This window comes from Schistocerca cancellata, chromosome 9 (assembly GCF_023864275.1).
Source record: "Schistocerca cancellata isolate TAMUIC-IGC-003103 chromosome 9, iqSchCanc2.1, whole genome shotgun sequence".
Taxonomy (NCBI): Eukaryota; Metazoa; Arthropoda; class Insecta; order Orthoptera; family Acrididae; genus Schistocerca; species Schistocerca cancellata.
This window is the reverse complement of record NC_064634.1, coordinates 456,968,436-456,984,023: the sequence shown is the minus strand read 5'-3', so window position 1 is coordinate 456,984,023 and position 15,588 is coordinate 456,968,436. Positions and strand designations below refer to the sequence as shown.

The window sequence follows — 15,588 nt, the reverse complement described above, 5'->3', positions numbered from 1 at the left end:
GAGACCTTGTATATTAGGTCTCCTATCCATGGTGGGGGACAATTTTTCCTGTGGCTGTCGCTGCTACAGGCGACTGCTGTGCTGCCGATCTGAGGTCGGCGGGGAGCTGCGTCAGTGTTGCTAGAATGCCCACTAGCTGGGTCATCTGTGCCTGTAGCAGTCGGATGGACGACGCGAGTTGCTGGATTGCAGCAGACTCGACTGCTTCTCGCGGACTGGTTTGTGGATGGCGTGGTGGACTGACTTCCCTAGGACTTCCGTCAGCTTGAGGAACCTGATTACTGGTGTGTGGTGGTGGTGGTAGGTGGTTCGGCGGGTCGGGTGGGTCACCGGTAAGTGCATGGGAATATTTGGTAGATGCGAAGACCTGTGTTCTTACTGTGTCCTGGTGTCTTCTCTGGGGTGGTGGGGGGGGTGGCTTGGGTGCTGGCATGCTCCTATTGTGATTCGGGGTTTTATTGATAGCTTTGCCCCTCTGCCTGTCCCTTGCAGCTCTGTACTCAGGACATCCTAAGTAGCTGGCTGGGTGCGCTCCCCTGCAATTGGCGCACTTTTCTTTTCCCTCCCCCCTTGGCAGTTTGCACTGTTCGTAAGTGTGGTGTTCGGTGCATCTGACGCACACCACTGGCATCGTGCAGTCTCGCGCGATGTGTCCTAGGGCCTGGCAGTTATAGCAGCGGCCTGGTCCCGATCTCTTTTTGAGCTTCTCGGGAGTGACCGTTAGCGCCAGTATCCTTTTGACCTCCCAGATCTTTCGGTTTTGGGCAGAGTCTGGGAGGGTGACCGTATGAAGGGGCCAGGGTCGGTTCGGTCGCGTCAACACCACCGAACTAACCTCGAAACCTTCCTCCTGAAGGAACTGTTTGATGTCCGCAGTGTCGGTGGTATGTGGTACACCGCGGAACACCAGTCTAATCGGCCTTCTCGCTGCTAGTGGGAAGGTGTAGAAATGAAGTTTCCGCTCCTCTAGCACCTTCCTCACTGCCTTGTAGTCGTCGACGTTTCTAAGGGTGATCTTAACTTTGTCACCGCCAGTTGTTTTGGCGGTGAATCTGCCTTGCCCTACCGTGTTCGTGATGACATCGTACAGTGCTTTATAGTCATTGTCGAATTGCACGACTATGGGCGGGATTCTGAGGGATTTGTGTTGTTCGTTTCCCTCAGTGTCATCTGCTTCTGGCGGCGCATTTTGCGCAGATTCTCCCACCGCGTCGAATCTGTTGGCGGTGTGTATTGGGGCTGGTGTGTCTAAGACGGGGGATCGTCTGGCGGTTTTACGTGCCAGCTGGAATCCCTCGTCGTCAATTTCCTGCGTGGCGATCTCTGCGCTGCTTCCGCATCGCTCGCTCCCCTCAGCGCACACCTCAGCAACGCTCCGAGGTTCCTCCGCTCCGGCATTCCCCCGCGGTGGCGAGCCCGCGCCGGCGGTATCGGTTTCCTTCCGCCGCCCGCGCGCACTCGCCTCCGCGGCTTCGTGCTTTTGCGCATTCACCTCGGGGCGCAGCCGCCCGGCCGCCTCGGGGGGCGCGCTAGCCGTCACAGCGCAGGCGCTTTGTTCCGCTGCTACCTGGCCCTGCTGGCCGCCGCTGCACGTGGCCCGGTCGGCCTTTGTGTTGGCAGGCGCGGTCGGCTCAGGCGCGGCCGACCCGGCCGCGTCCGCCACTTCCGGCCGCCGCGCAGCGACGGTTTTACGCGAGGTGGTCTTTCGCTTCTTTACCGGTGACCCTGGTTTGACTTTGTTGCGTTTCGGTGACTTCTTTGACTTCGCCTTGATTAGGCGGGCACTTGGTGGTGTTCTGTCACCCTTGGGCAATATCGGTGGTTCTTTCCACGCTCTTTCGAGCTTCTTCTCGTATTTACGTCTGTCCCTACCGGTGAGACCCGCGATTGCGTTGAGCAACAGCAATCGCGAGCTAGGGCTCATCCCGCCCTGGCTGCCCGTTAGGTCCGTCCTGTTGACCTCGTAGCAGCCAGGGGAGTTTTCTTTCTCTATAATCGTGAGTTTCACCGGGGTGTCCATGTCCAGACTCGGAAGGATGGCTGCCAGGGGGTGTCGGTGTCTGCTTTCGGTTGGCACCGTTAGGTATCAGGCAGAACAGTCCGACCCTAACAGTTCTAACACGCGCGGGTATCTGGCCGTTGACCAGGCCCTGACGTGCAATTTCCCTACTCTTGGGGGGGAGCAGAGCTAGTCTCTGCGGCAGCAGGAGTACCTGTCGCAGCCGAAGTGCTCGAACCGGCCGAAAAAGCGAACCGCGGCAGCAAGAAGACGCGCACCAAGACGCGCCAACCCACAGCTCACAACCCGCAACGACAATTTGCTCAACAGCTGCCGTCAATTCAGCTGCTCGCCCCGCAATCTTCTTGCAACTCCGGGCGGCGCCGCCAGGGGTGGGGGTCCTTTATGCTCTCGGGTGCGGCGGCCGGTTGCGCTCGCGGCCCATTGGTCGGCGGCCGCAACGGGGCGAGCTGGTAAAGGTGCGGCGGCGGGGCGCGCTGGGTGCCACTGTGTGGGGAGACGCTGACTAGAGCGGAGCGCTTGCTACTGGTGTTGCTGCCGTACGTTCACGTTCTTGTTTGAGATGCCGCCCAAGACTAGCGGGAAGGCCGCCAAGAAGGCTGGCAAGGCTCAGAAGAACATTTCGAAGGGCGACAAGAAGAAGAAGCGCAAGAGGAAGGAGAGCTATGCCATCTACATCTACAAGGTGCTGAAGCAGGTGCACCCTGACACGGGCATCTCGTCGAAGGCGATGAGCATCATGAACAGCTTCGTGAACGACATTTTCGAGCGCATCGCGGCCGAGGCGTCCCGCCTGGCGCACTACAACAAGCGCTCGACCATCACGTCCCGCGAGATCCAGACCGCTGTGCGGCTGTTGCTGCCTGGCGAGCTGGCCAAGCACGCCGTGAGCGAGGGCACGAAGGCGGTGACCAAGTACACGAGCTCCAAGTAAGGAGGTGGCTCTGGAATGGAAGGAGAGAAGGCTCCTCCGTTGCGAGAGCGGCAAAAACGGCCCTTTTCAGGGCCACCAAATGGCCTTTGCGGGAAGGGCGGAATTGTTGTTGTTGTTGTTGTTGTTGTTTTGTGTGTGAGTGGGTGGACGGCGGCAATAGCTACCGCTTTGGTTGCGACGCGACGGGGTGGGGTGGCCGATGCGATGAATTTGATTGATGGGGGCGCGTCGCGTGTTGCGGGGTACGGCCACGGTGTGACGTGGAATGGAGGCACGTGCGCACAACTCGTTGGTGTTACCTGTCTGCGAGGTGGGGGAAGTGCGATCGGTGATGTGTCCTTTGGATGGAGGTGCCGGTTAGTTACGTGACGGATGGAAACGAAACGCGATTGTTGGGAATGTCAGTGTGTAACGACGGCCGTTTTTTCGGGTCGGTTTGCACGCCATACATGGCTAGGGTGAGATGTGTCTGTAAATGCTGCAGCGTGGAGGCGTGTGAGTGACGTTTAAATGAACGCGCATTGAGACACCAATGTGTATTGCATTGTACGGGCGACACGCACGATGATGTACCTTCCCTCCGACTCTGATTTCGATAGTCGTGTCTGACTGACTGTGTCTGCTTGTGCGTACGACGCACGCACACCGACGTCGTCATTGAAGATGCATGCACGCGTGTCCAGTCCAGTGCAGTACAGTACAGTACAGTAAGCGCGACGCTAGAAGACGACGGTCGCTTTGGCGAATGTGCGCACACGTGTTTGTGTGTGTCGGTGATGTGGTCCGATCCGTCGCCTCTGGGAAACTGTCGATCGGCGCGGTACACCGGCATCACGCAACGGTACGTCTTGAACACCCGTCATACCGTCGCGCTGAGAACGGTTACCGAAAGGTGAACCTCTGTGATCGGTCGAATGTCTGGGCAGAACGTGAGGAGAGAATGGTGGAGGAAAGGACAGAGGGGAAAAAAAAAAGTAGAGAGAGAGAGAAAAAAGAAAAAAAAACCAAACAAAACGGAGAAACGCGGTGTAGAGCAACGGAACGTTCCCGTGTCGGAGGTGTATTGTAGCCGCACTGAAATGCGTGTAACGGCGCGGCGGCAAGTGTCTGCCGTGGTGAACGTTACCTTTGACGGCTGAATTGTGTGCGTTGCGTTGCTTTGCTTTGCTTTCCCGGATGTGTATGTAACGTTCGTTGAGATGGTTCTGAGGAAGAATGTACGACAGTGCCCGTGCCGTCTATGTTCGTGTGCAAAGCCATTGTGTGTGTACGGAATGATGTCTGTAGGTGTTAGTGAACATGTTTTACCAGTGGGGGAAATGGATCGTCGATGGTTGCCGTCACGGTCGAGACAACGCACGCACGCACCCTCCCTCCCTCCCTCCCTCCCTACATGAAGGTGTCGAGAAAGTGTGTTAACTGGGGTTTGTTAAAGGGAAGGGACGAGAGAGAGAGAGAGAGAGAGAGAGAGAGAGAGAGAGAGAGAGAGAGAGAGAGAGAGAGAAGCGAAGTGGGGATAGTGCGTTCATTTTGTGTGTGTGTTGTTTCGAGAATTGCGTCCGGGAATGGCGGTGGGCGTGCCCTGCATGTGGCCCGGAAGGCTGTTCGTTTCGCGGTAGTGTGTGGACAGGGGAGGGGCACGCGTAACGCTGCTGGCATGGCATGGCATGGCATTCGGGAGATGGGAGGGGGCAAACGAAGAAAACAAGAAGCGGGGGCTATAAAGACGGGGAGGGGCGCGGTGTGGGTGGCTTGCGCTGCGCTCGGCTGGCGCGTGCGGCGTTGTTTTTGTGCAAAAGAAGAGAAAACGAATGGGTTGCCGGGAGGGGGCCGTTGTTGTGTTGTGGTGTAGCCGCAGACGCGGCCGTCAGTGAACGTGGTGAGACCGACGGATGCGGGAGGGGCGGGGGCGGTGGTGAGAGCGGGGAAAACACTAGAAGAAGGAGAAAAACGCTGCAACCAACATAAAATGAGGCGTTTGTAACCTGCCAGCAACAAAACAACAACAAAAAAAAGGTCTATCAACATTGAATGTAAATGGAAATGGACCCAAGTGTAACCTCCCCGCACAAATAGTCGTAAGTAAGTGAGTGCGTGAATGATGATAAAAATGTGCCAGAATGTTGTTAACGTCCCTAGAAAATGAACGAACGAAGATTGATGGGAAACGCGCGATAATATGATGAATGGAAATAATGAACCATGAACATCTCAAGAGACATAATTGAAAACCCGATAAACGTTGTAAGGGCAGCGCTGGCTGACCTTCGGCCCTGTATTCTGAAACGTCCCCCTTTGAACAACAATGTATACAAAACTGCGCTTAAAGTGACGCACTATATTTTGAGCGCAACGCAATCTGACTATCAAAGATCCCTGCAAAAGAATGGCCCTGAGTAACATTAAAGTACACCTTTCGGAAATCACTTACCTCACAAAAATCGTCATTACTCGAAGTACGGCAATACAGCGAGCACCACTACTGCCAGCTAAATAAGAGATTCAAACTACGGAGGGCACTAACTACTGATAGGGATAGTTAGCAAAGTAAAGATTTTAATAGAGAACAACAAACAATGTATTTACCCTTAATATCATCACAAGTCATAATATATGTAATTTGAAAAGTCCGCCATATCTCTCCTCACATGCACCAGTGCTGGCGGCTCACCCCTAACTGCGCAACGGTACGCGCTGTTCACATCCAGCTATAGCAGGTTCATATGACAACAATGCAAACTGGCCACTGACTGCACACGGCACAGGCAGTGATTTTCACACAGAGCGCTACGTGGCATTACCAATAAAAAAAAATGTAAACAAACAGCCTACGTACAAATCAGAATAAAAAACAAAAAAAAAAAGAGCAAAAGATCGTTACGTCAATGAAAAAAAAAGGCAAAAGAGGAAACAAACTGCATCTATATGTGCTCTTAACTGTAGATACCTGTACACAGCTTCGTGCAATGAATGCCGGCTCACATTGAATTTTTTGATTGTTGGAGGAAATATTCTTTAAATGGAAATGAATGGTTTTACCTTTAAAAAAAAGTTACTTTGGAAACAAAGTATTATTGGGGCATTTTGTTGTGAAGAAAATAGTTACAATTGACATACATTATTAGATTTGCGCAATGCAGCTTCATTACCTTACCTTTTATAACAATATGCATCGTCCCGAACGGAGACCAGAGTCGCGAGAAGAGCACGCCGCCGCCCGCTCAGTACAATCGTCCACTCGCTAATACTGTCGTCGACTGACTACGACCTCTCCCGACCCGCCACATAGAGATGACAACTGTTCCTGCCGACCCGCTACGTGCCACTAGTGTCGTGTGGCGCAGACTAGCGACGATAAGAAACTCTCTGGTCAGAGATTGTGTGGTGCCTCGCCATCGCTGGTAATGAGTACATAGGTGTTTGAGCGCGCGTACCGGAACACGCAGTGCGGAGCCCAGAGACTGTGTTGTCGAGGCCGTCGACGCAGTGCATGTCGGTCGGTCGAGTGCGTGCGGGAGGGCAGAGAGGCAGCGTCGGCACGGAGATGCACGCACGGGGGCTGCGGCGTGGCGCGTTTGCGGTAGGCGCCTTTGGTGGCAACGGCCGGGACAAGCAGCGGTGTATGGTGTGGTGCGGGCCGGACAGGGGCGGCGGAGGAGGAGGAGGAGGCGGCGGCGCGACGATGGCATTGGGGCGGAAACGGGGACGGCGACGGCGGATGTTGAGAGGCGTCACGCGCGGACCGACACAGACGCACAGATAGATAGATAGGAAGAAGAAGGGGCGGCTGGTGAGTGCAATTTAGGCGGTAGACACAAGAGGTCGGCACGGCATTTGCGTGATGTGGCGTTGTGACGGGGTGTGCTCGCTTGCCTCGTTTTGTTGATGCGCGCAGGAAGATGTGCAGAGCAGCGGCGGGCGGCTCGGTTCGGTTTGGCCCGGCGGGCCGCGCTGTTGTCGCGGACGTGAGCGCCCCCTGGCGGGTGGCCGGAGGCGGCGCGGCGTGTTGGACGTGTGGCTGGCGGCAGTGCACAATTGCGAGTGGCTGGCGGTGTGGCGGTTGGCGCGTCGGGCGGCCGAGAGAGAGGAGAGGTATGTGTTTGCGGGCGCGTTTGCTGCGCGGCGTCGTGCAGGGAGGGCGGGCGCTTGTCGACTGTGTGGCGAATTGGCGGCGTTGTGCTCCGGCCGAAGGCGTCGGGGAAAGGAGAGTTGGTCGTGATGTCATGTCGCGCCGTGTCATGTCTGCGAAACGGCTGCCGAGAGGTGTGGTGGTAGCGAGCCGGTCGGTGTCAGTGCGATGGGAATGTGCGTTTGGCGGTTTCGGTGTGCTTTTTGCGGCGTGAGAGTGGGGCGGGCGGGCAGGCGTGCTGTTGTTGGTTCCTTGTGTCTTGTGTGTAGCTTGATGGCAACGTGGAAGGACGCCTGTTTCCAGCCGTGCGTGTGGTTGTCGACGTTGACTGGTTTGGGGCGTGCCGTTGCACGTGCGTGTTTGGGTCGTTGGTGTGCTTTTGGCTGGCTGGCTGGCTGGCTGGCTGGCTGGCTGGCTGGCTGGCTGGCTGGCTGGCTGTGTGTACGGTGGATAGTGCAGTAGTTGTGTCGTTGCCACGGGCGTCGGGTGCGGCTGCGCGTAGTGGCGGAAAGGTGTCGCGTGACTTTGTGAATGGAGTGGGGCGGGGAAAGGAGCAGCGTGCCGCTGCGTCGTGGCCGTTAGCCAGAGGCTGTGCTTTGATAGTTTTGTGGACGGTTCGTGCGAGGCGATTTGTTGCCTGCCCTATGTTTGTTTGTTGTTTTTGGAGACGACGACTGGTTGGTGGCGTGCGCGCGAGCGAAGTGGCGGTGTGCGTTTCCCGTGCCGACTGCCGACTGCCGACTGCCGACTGCCGACTGCCGGCTGGCGACAGGTGCGCCGTCGGTGGGGTGGGTGGCCGGCACAAGTAGAGGCGGCGGCGGCGGCGGCGGCGGCGTCGTTGCGGTGTGTTTGTGTTGTCGGCGACAGCTGTTTGTGCGGTGCGTGTGAATGGTGGTGCAAACGTGTGCTGGCGTTGAGGCTGCGACCGCGGCGTGTTGTTGGTTGATGTTGAACAGCGGCTGTGTGCGGTGGTGGTGTTGCCGCACGTGCATCCGGCCCGGCGCGGAAAGCGCAGTTGCGGCGGCCCTTCGGTGCCAGCCACGTCGCGTGAGCGGCGGGTTGCTCTGGTCGACACGTGGTGCTCTGGTTTGTTGTTTGGTGCCCTTTGGCCGGTGGGTGGTCCGTGTGTCTCGGTATCTGGTCGTGGTCGTGCTGCCCGTTTGTCGGCGTTGTCTGTGGCTTCGCTTTTGTTTTTGTTTTTGCGGCGTGCCGACGACCCGACGCGACCTTTACACCCAAAGTGTGGCGCCCGAAGGTGAACCAACGTAATCCGACCTCGGCGCTTAAGCTCTAAGCCTAAGCTGAGCGAACCGAACCTGTGTAGCGTTGCGTAGCGTGAGGTGAGGTGCGGTGAGGTCAGCCTCAGCGCCAAGTAAGCCAAGCTGTCCGGCCGTGAGGTGGGTGGGTGGGTGGGTGGGTAGGTAGGTGCGGCTGCTGCGGCCACCTGACGCCCGACGTGTGTTTGAATGCTTAACCTAAGTTTGAGGCTTAACCTAACCCAAGTGGCCTTAACCTAACCTAACCTAACCTAACCTAACCTCGGACGCCCGACGTGTGGTTTGAATGCTTAACCTAAGTTTGACGCTTAACCTAACACCGACCCTTAACCTAACCCAAGTGCCCCTAACCTAACCTAACCTAACCTAACCTTAATGTAACGTAACCTAACCTAACCTCTGACGCCTGACGTGTGTTTTGAATGCTTAACCTAACCCAAGTGCCCTTAACCCAACCCACGTCCACCGAACCTAACCGAGACGTGTGAACCTAATGTCTAACTCGTAACGCGTGATGTTGGCTGTCGTGTGTGCTGACGGCAGATTGGGTTGGTCTGTAGTTGCGGATTTCGGTTTGCCTCGGGCGAGGGGTTGGCTCGTAAGCGGCGAGGGGCGCTCCGGCGGAGCATGTTGCTTTGCAGGCGGCGCCCGTTTTTTGCGGCGGGCACAATTGAAATTGTTGGGAAACGAACGAAAGGGCTGTGAATGTTGGCGGGCGAGAGGAGGAGGACGTGGCCCGACGGCTGCGGGCCGATCGGGAAACGGTGGGAGGGCGATGGGGCGGCGGAGGTGCGTTTGCACGGCCGTCATCGCCGCACGCCTCCTCTTGTGTGGCTGTGGCGCCGGCCGCGCTGGCCGGGCTGCCGCGGCGACGGTGTGGGGCCTTTGCCGAAGGTTTGGCCATTGTGGCCGGTCGCCGGCTGGGGCTGTGGGGGCGGCATTTGGGCGTGGGCGGCGATTCTCGGCGGGCCGACCCAGGCTGTAGCGCGCGGTGGCTGCAGTTTGGCCGTGGTTTGCGGCGCTGCCGTGGCGACTGGTTGGCGACTGTGGTGTGGCTGTGTGTAGCCCCATCCTCGGTGGTTTGAAAGGCGCGGGTGGTTGTGGCGCAGGTGTGGGGCTGCTCCGCACAGGCTGTCGGACGTTGGGCGGTAGCAAGCGCGGGAGGCGCGGCGCGGCGGCGCGCAGAGTGGCGGCCGCTCTCTCGGCCGTCCGCGCCCGCCCGCGACACTGGCTGGGCCTGTGGCGCGAGGCGGCTATTCCTCTGCTGTGCGCTCCGCTCGCTGCGTGTCTCTTCTCGCTCTCGCTGCTCGCTGTGTTGTGTGTTAACGCGCGTCGTCGAAATGGCAGATCAGGCGGCTACGAACGAGACTGCTGCGGCACCCGCCGCCACCGGCCTACGAAGAAGGCAAAGTCTGCGTCGTCTGCGAAGAAGCCGCGCGCCAAGCCTGCGCACCCGCGCACCTCTGAGATGGTGACGGCCGCCATCAAGAGTCTGAAGGAGCGCGGCGGATCGTCGCTGCAGGCGATCAAGAAGTACATTGCCGCGCACTACAAGCTGGACGCGGAGAAGCTGGCGCCGTTTATCAAGAAGTACCTCAAGTCGGCCGTGGTGGCGGGCGAGCTGGTGCAGACGAAGGGGAAGGGCGCGTCCGGCTCTTTCAAGCTTGCCGGCGCCGGCGGCGGGGCGGCTGAGGGCGGCAAGGCTCGTGCTGGCGGTGCCAAGAAGAAGCGCGCCGCTCCGGCCAGCAAGGAGAAGAAGGGTGCCCGTGCGGCCGGCGCAAAGAAGGCTGGTGGCGTGAAGGCGGCGACTGGTCGGAAGGCGGGCGCCGCCAAGAAGGCGTCTGCGGCGTCGGCCGCTCCCGCCGGTGCGAAGAAGGCGGCTGCTGCCAAGCCGGCCAAGGCCAAGTCGCCGTCGAAGGCGAAGAAGGCCGCCAAGGTTCCGACGAAGAAGCCGAAGGCGCCGCGCCCGAAGAAGGCGACGACGCCGTCTAAGGCGAAGGCGTCGCCCAAGAAGAAGAAGTAGAGGAGAAGAAGAAAGGAATGGGAAAGGAAAGGAAGGGTTGGCGGTTGACTCCGTCGTCCCCACCCCCCGTCCCCGTCGTCTAGTGGCGCGCAAGAGACGCGCGGCCCAAAACGGCCCTTCTCAGGGCCATCAAAGCACGTCGGGAAGGTTTTGATTGTCGTGTTGCGGTGTGGTTGTGCCGTCTGGCGTTTCTGTATGCCCGTGTGTGGATACTGTTTGCGTGCCGTGGTGGTTGGATTGCGGGGGGTCGGTGGCGGGTGCGGGCGGCGGTAGCGGTTGCTTGTCGCCGTTTTTGGTCGCGGCCGGCCGACGGTTGGTTTGTGTCATGTTGTTTGAATACTTTGGTTTGTCTGTCTGTTTGCCTGCCTTCTCCTCGGATGTGTCTTGTCTTGGTTGTGTGTGTGTTCTTGCAACGGGGGCGGGGGACGTTGAGATGTGGAAAGGGTCGGTGGCGTTGGACGAGCCTGCGTGCCTGGCTGGCCGTTGGTGCGGGTTTTTGTTTTGTTTGTTTGTTTGTTTCGAAACGAAGCGGCGGCCGGCCAGCCACCCGTGTGGTTGACGGCGTCGGCCGATGGGTGTTGTGCGCTTTGAGCGCCGCGCCGGGGAGGGATGATGTTGATTGATTGTTGCGCGCGCCAGCAAGCTGGCAGAGGAGAGCGGCTGTGGCGGACGGACGGGAAGTGGAAGCGGTGTTTTGTCTTTGGTTCTCTGGTTGTGGGGCGAGAGGCGACCGACAAAGTTTGCTCGCGACGGAGTGATGTTAGTGGCCCTTAAAAGGGCCGTTTTGTTTGTTTGCGTGCGTGGGCGGTGCCCAGCGGCTGGCGCGGTGTTTAGGCGCGCTCGCCGCGGATGCGGCGCGCGAGCTGGATGTCCTTGGGCATGATGGTGACGCGCTTGGCGTGGATTGCGCACAGGTTGGTGTCTTCGAAGAGGCCGACGAGGTAGGCCTCGCTGGCCTCCTGCAGGGCCATGACCGCGGAGCTCTGGAAGCGCAGGTCGGTCTTGAAGTCCTGGGCGATCTCGCGCACTAGGCGCTGGAATGGCAGCTTGCGGATGAGCAGCTCTGTGCTCTTCTGGTAGCGCCTGATTTCTCGCAGGGCGACGGTGCCCGGCCTGTAGCGGTGGGGCTTCTTGACGCCGCCGGTGGCGGGCGCGCTCTTCCTCGCCGCCTTGGTGGCGAGCTGTTTGCGCGGCGCCTTTCCGCCGGTGGACTTGCGGGCCGTTTGCTTTGTGCGGGCCATAGCGGTAGCGGAGCGGCGTGGAGGCGAGCGAGGTGCTGCGTCGGGTGCTGCCTTGACGACACGGGCGCGCGCCAGCCACCGTGGTGCGCTTATATGCCCTCGGTTGCGCGTGGTGGGGGGAGGGCGGGCCAGAGTCTATATAGGGGGGCTGGCGCGTGCGCTGGGCGCAGACCGTAGCCGACTCGCTAGCGCCGGGTGAGGAGCCAGCCGCTGCAGCAGACGTTTTGCTTGCCTGAGCTTTTTTGAGGATTTAGAAGAGATGACTGGCCGCGGCAAGGGAGGAAAGGGGCTCGGCAAGGGTGGCGCCAAGCGGCACCGCAAGGTGTTGCGCGACAACATCCAGGGCATCACGAAGCCCGCGATCCGCCGCCTGGCTCGCAGGGGCGGCGTGAAGCGCATCTCTGGTCTGATCTACGAGGAGACCCGCGGAGTGCTGAAGGTGTTCCTGGAGAACGTGATCCGCGACGCGGTGACGTACACTGAGCACGCCAAGCGCAAGACTGTGACGGCCATGGACGTGGTGTACGCCCTGAAGAGGCAGGGGCGCACCCTGTACGGTTTCGGCGGTTAGGCGCGTCGCAGCCGGTGTGCTGTGCCGCGTTGGCCTTCCCGCGGCCGTGGGAGAGACGAAAACGGCCCTTTTCAGGGCCACCACACTGTTCGGAAATTGAAAAGTGCGAAAGAGTCTGTGTTGTTGCTGCGTGTGTTGCCTGCCTGCCTGCCTTCTTTCTTTCATTCTTCATTTCGTTTTCGTTTGACTGACGTGACGTGACTGGGAGAAAGGAAAGGAAGCGGGTCTTGCGGCTGTGTGTGCGAGAGAGGGCGTTTTGTGTTTGCTTTGTTTATCGATCGATGGAGATGCCGGGCTGTGTGTTGTTGTTGTTGTTGTTGTGCGAGAGGCGGTGAATATTTGCGCGGTTTGGCTGTGTGTGTTTGCGGCGGCGTTGGAGTTGCCGAGGCAAGGCGTGCCGATAGGCGGCCGGATCAGCTGTTTCGTTTGTTTGGGGCGCGCGGGAGTGGAGGGCGGTGTGTCGACACGCTCCTCTCGCAGTGGTCATTATTGCTGTCGTTGTCTTGTCGTTTGGAAGGCGACTGTGCGTGCGTGGAGGTGCTTGAGGCAAACGAAACAAAACAAGGTGTGTGTGTGTGTGTGTTGGGCCACACGGGCTGTGGACGACAAGATGGCGGCGGCTCTTCTTGTTCTTCTCTCTTTTAGTCCTCTTACCGTTAGAGGGGGAGTTGGTGGAGGTTATTGTCGCCTGTGGACATTTGCTCCTCTTTTCTGTGTGTTGTTCTTATCTTCGGTACTGTGCTTGTTTTCGGACGTTGCTGTTTGTTGAGAGTGATTATGTGTTCTGTCTGTGCTACTGCTGGAGCAGCGACTCTCGGGTCTTGCACATCTGTCCCTGTGGTGTTCATATCGCCCAAGGGTCAAGACGTAACAGTCATTTTCTGACTTCCGCGCGGTGGCGTAGAACGCTTGTGCCAGGGCGCGGAATCGTGTTGTGAGTGGTTCTATGCAGGTCTGCCGCGGGGACGTGTAAGGCCCGTCGTAGAGCGCTCTGCTTTGGACCCTTCTGTAGGCGATGCATCGTCGATCTGGCTGCACAGCCCCATACAGGGCGCGCATATTCCAGTATCGCTACGCCTGTTGCGGGGTCGAGGGAACAGGGTACAGGATGTGCATCCTGGCGTGAGCGTTTGTGCCAAGTTCCCCTATGTGACACTTGGATGTCAGGCGTGACACCGAGGTACCTCGCAGAATTTCTCCCCCCTGCAATCGTAGCAGTTGGTATGGTCTTGTTGCCGGCGGCGGCTGTGGAAGTGACGTTAAAGTAAAGTGCGGCGAGGACGACTGCAATTTTGCTTTGGACGTAGGTTTGTGTGGTGGCCCTGAAAAGGGCCGATTGTTGTGAGCCGGGCCGGCAAAGCGCGTTGCGTGCAGGGGAGCACGCAGCGCTGCTGGGCGGCGGGTCCGCGTGCCGATTGCCTGGCCTCTCTGTTTAGGCCTTCTTCTCGGTCTTCTTTGGCAGCAGGACGGCCTGGATGTTGGGCAGGACACCACCCTGTGCGATGGTGACGCCCGACAGGAGCTTGTTGAGCTCCTCGTCGTTGCGGATGGCAAGCTGCAGGTGGCGCGGGATGATGCGCGTCTTCTTGTTGTCGCGGGCCGCGTTTCCGGCCAGCTCGAGCACCTCAGCCGCGAGGTACTCCATGACGGCGGCGAGGTAGACGGGCGCCCCGGCGCCGACGCGCTCGGCGTAGTTTCCCTTGCGCAGGAGGCGGTGGATTCTGCCGACCGGGAACTGGAGCCCGGCCCTGCTGGAGCGGGACTTTGACTTGCCCTTGACTTTGCCTCCCTTTCCGCGTCCGGACATGGCGATGGGCTGTGGTGTGAAAACGAGACGAGACGAAGGACGGTGCGAGCCGCAGCGAGTCGAGCAGCGGAGTGGCGGCGCCGCACGCACGCACGCACGCACAAAAACTCTGGCTTCCTAAGCCAGGTGTAGGGGCAGTTTAAGCAGCTGGGCTGCTGTTCCTGCGGCGACATCTATTTGTTGCAGTGTGTCCGAAGAGGGTGAGCTGTCCTCACTGGGCGTCGTGTATAGGGACGCCCTTCGTTGCGACAGCAGGCTGCGAGATATTATTCTCGCAGTATATCTGGCCAACGAGTCGTCGGCCTGTGGTGGACCTGGCGGCCCAGACCACGGATTAGGCGGTTGCCAGAGTGTTCTGCATTCCTGTAGAACACCCTGGCGGTTTGCCGGAAGCGATCCCGCAGGAGGGGGATTCCAGCTTCCTCATGGAGGAGTCTCGCCGGATAGCGAGGCGGCTTGTGGAGCGCCAGTCGCAGCGCCCTATTTTGCACTCGTTGGAGCGTCGCAATGTGCGACGCTGCCGCGTTGCCCCACACCACAGCCGCGTATTCCAGTACCGGCCGGACTAGGGACAGATACATGGTGAGGCCGTGGCGTGGAGGAAGTGGCGATGAAGGGTTGAGCAGTGGGTAGAGCGCACGAAGGCGCCCCACTGCCCGCCCTCTGACGTCTCGGACGTGTGGCAGCCACGTCAGGTGCCTGTCTAACGTCACCCCGAGGTATTTGCCGGTCCGCGACCACGGGATGGGGCCCCCCATGATCGTGACCGGCGGTAGGTCCGGTGGCAGCCTCTTCCTGCTGAAGATTACAGCCTGGCTCTTGGCAGCGTTGAACTTCAAGCGCCATTTCGTGGACCATGAGCCCAGGGCGTCACATCCGAGCTGGAGGCGACGGCGCATCTCGGCCGCGTTCATGCTGCGGGTGAACAACGCCGTGTCGTCGGCGTAAAGTGCCAACTCCACGCGTGCCACCCGCGGAGCGTCGGCGGTGTACAGGGAGTACAACAGGGGGCCGAGGACCGACCCCTGCGGTACTCCCGCTCGAATCGGCCGATCGGTGGAAATGCCTCCATCCGCTCGGACGTGAAAAGTGCGCCCCGAGAGATACGAGCGCAGCAGGACTACGTGCGACGTCGGTACCCCGTGTGCAAAAAGTTTGTACACGAGGCCGTCGTGCCACACGCAGTCGAAGGCCTTGGAGACGTCGAGAAGCACCGCCCCTAGGTACTCCCGCGTCTCCAGCGCTCGCATCGCCTGCTCCACGAGGCGCAACAGCTGCTGCGTGGTAGAGTGGCCGCACCGGAAACCAAACTGCTCCTCGGGTATGAGCTGCTGTTCCGTCACATGGCGTAGCAGTCGCTCCGCGTACAACCTCTCAAACACTTTTGAGAGGGACGGGAGCAGACTGATCGGCCGGTAGTTCGCGGCCTGGCGTGGATCCTTGCCGCTCTTGGGGATGGCAACCACTTCCGCGTGTTTCCACGCGGAAGGGAAGGTCCCAGAGCGGAGGATGCTGTTAAAGATGTCCGCCAGAGATTGGTGCACCTCCGGCGGAAGCATCCTCAACAGGCGGTTAGTGACACCATC

At 59.3% G+C, this 15,588-nt stretch overlaps 1 protein-coding gene across 1 annotated transcript in view; it reads right to left on the bottom strand.

Annotated features, from left to right (window-relative positions):
• Positions 1–510: 510 nt before the first annotated feature.
• The window catches only part of LOC126101494 (proteoglycan 4-like), a 198,835-nt gene continuing 183,757 nt past the window's right edge, over positions 511–15,588 (bottom strand). The window contains exons 6-7 of the mRNA XM_049912140.1: positions 1,279–1,989; positions 511–536 (exon numbers count right to left, since the gene is read on the bottom strand). Coding sequence (XP_049768097.1) covers positions 511–536; positions 1,279–1,989 — 737 coding nt within the window. The remainder of the gene's footprint in view (positions 537–1,278; positions 1,990–15,588) is intronic.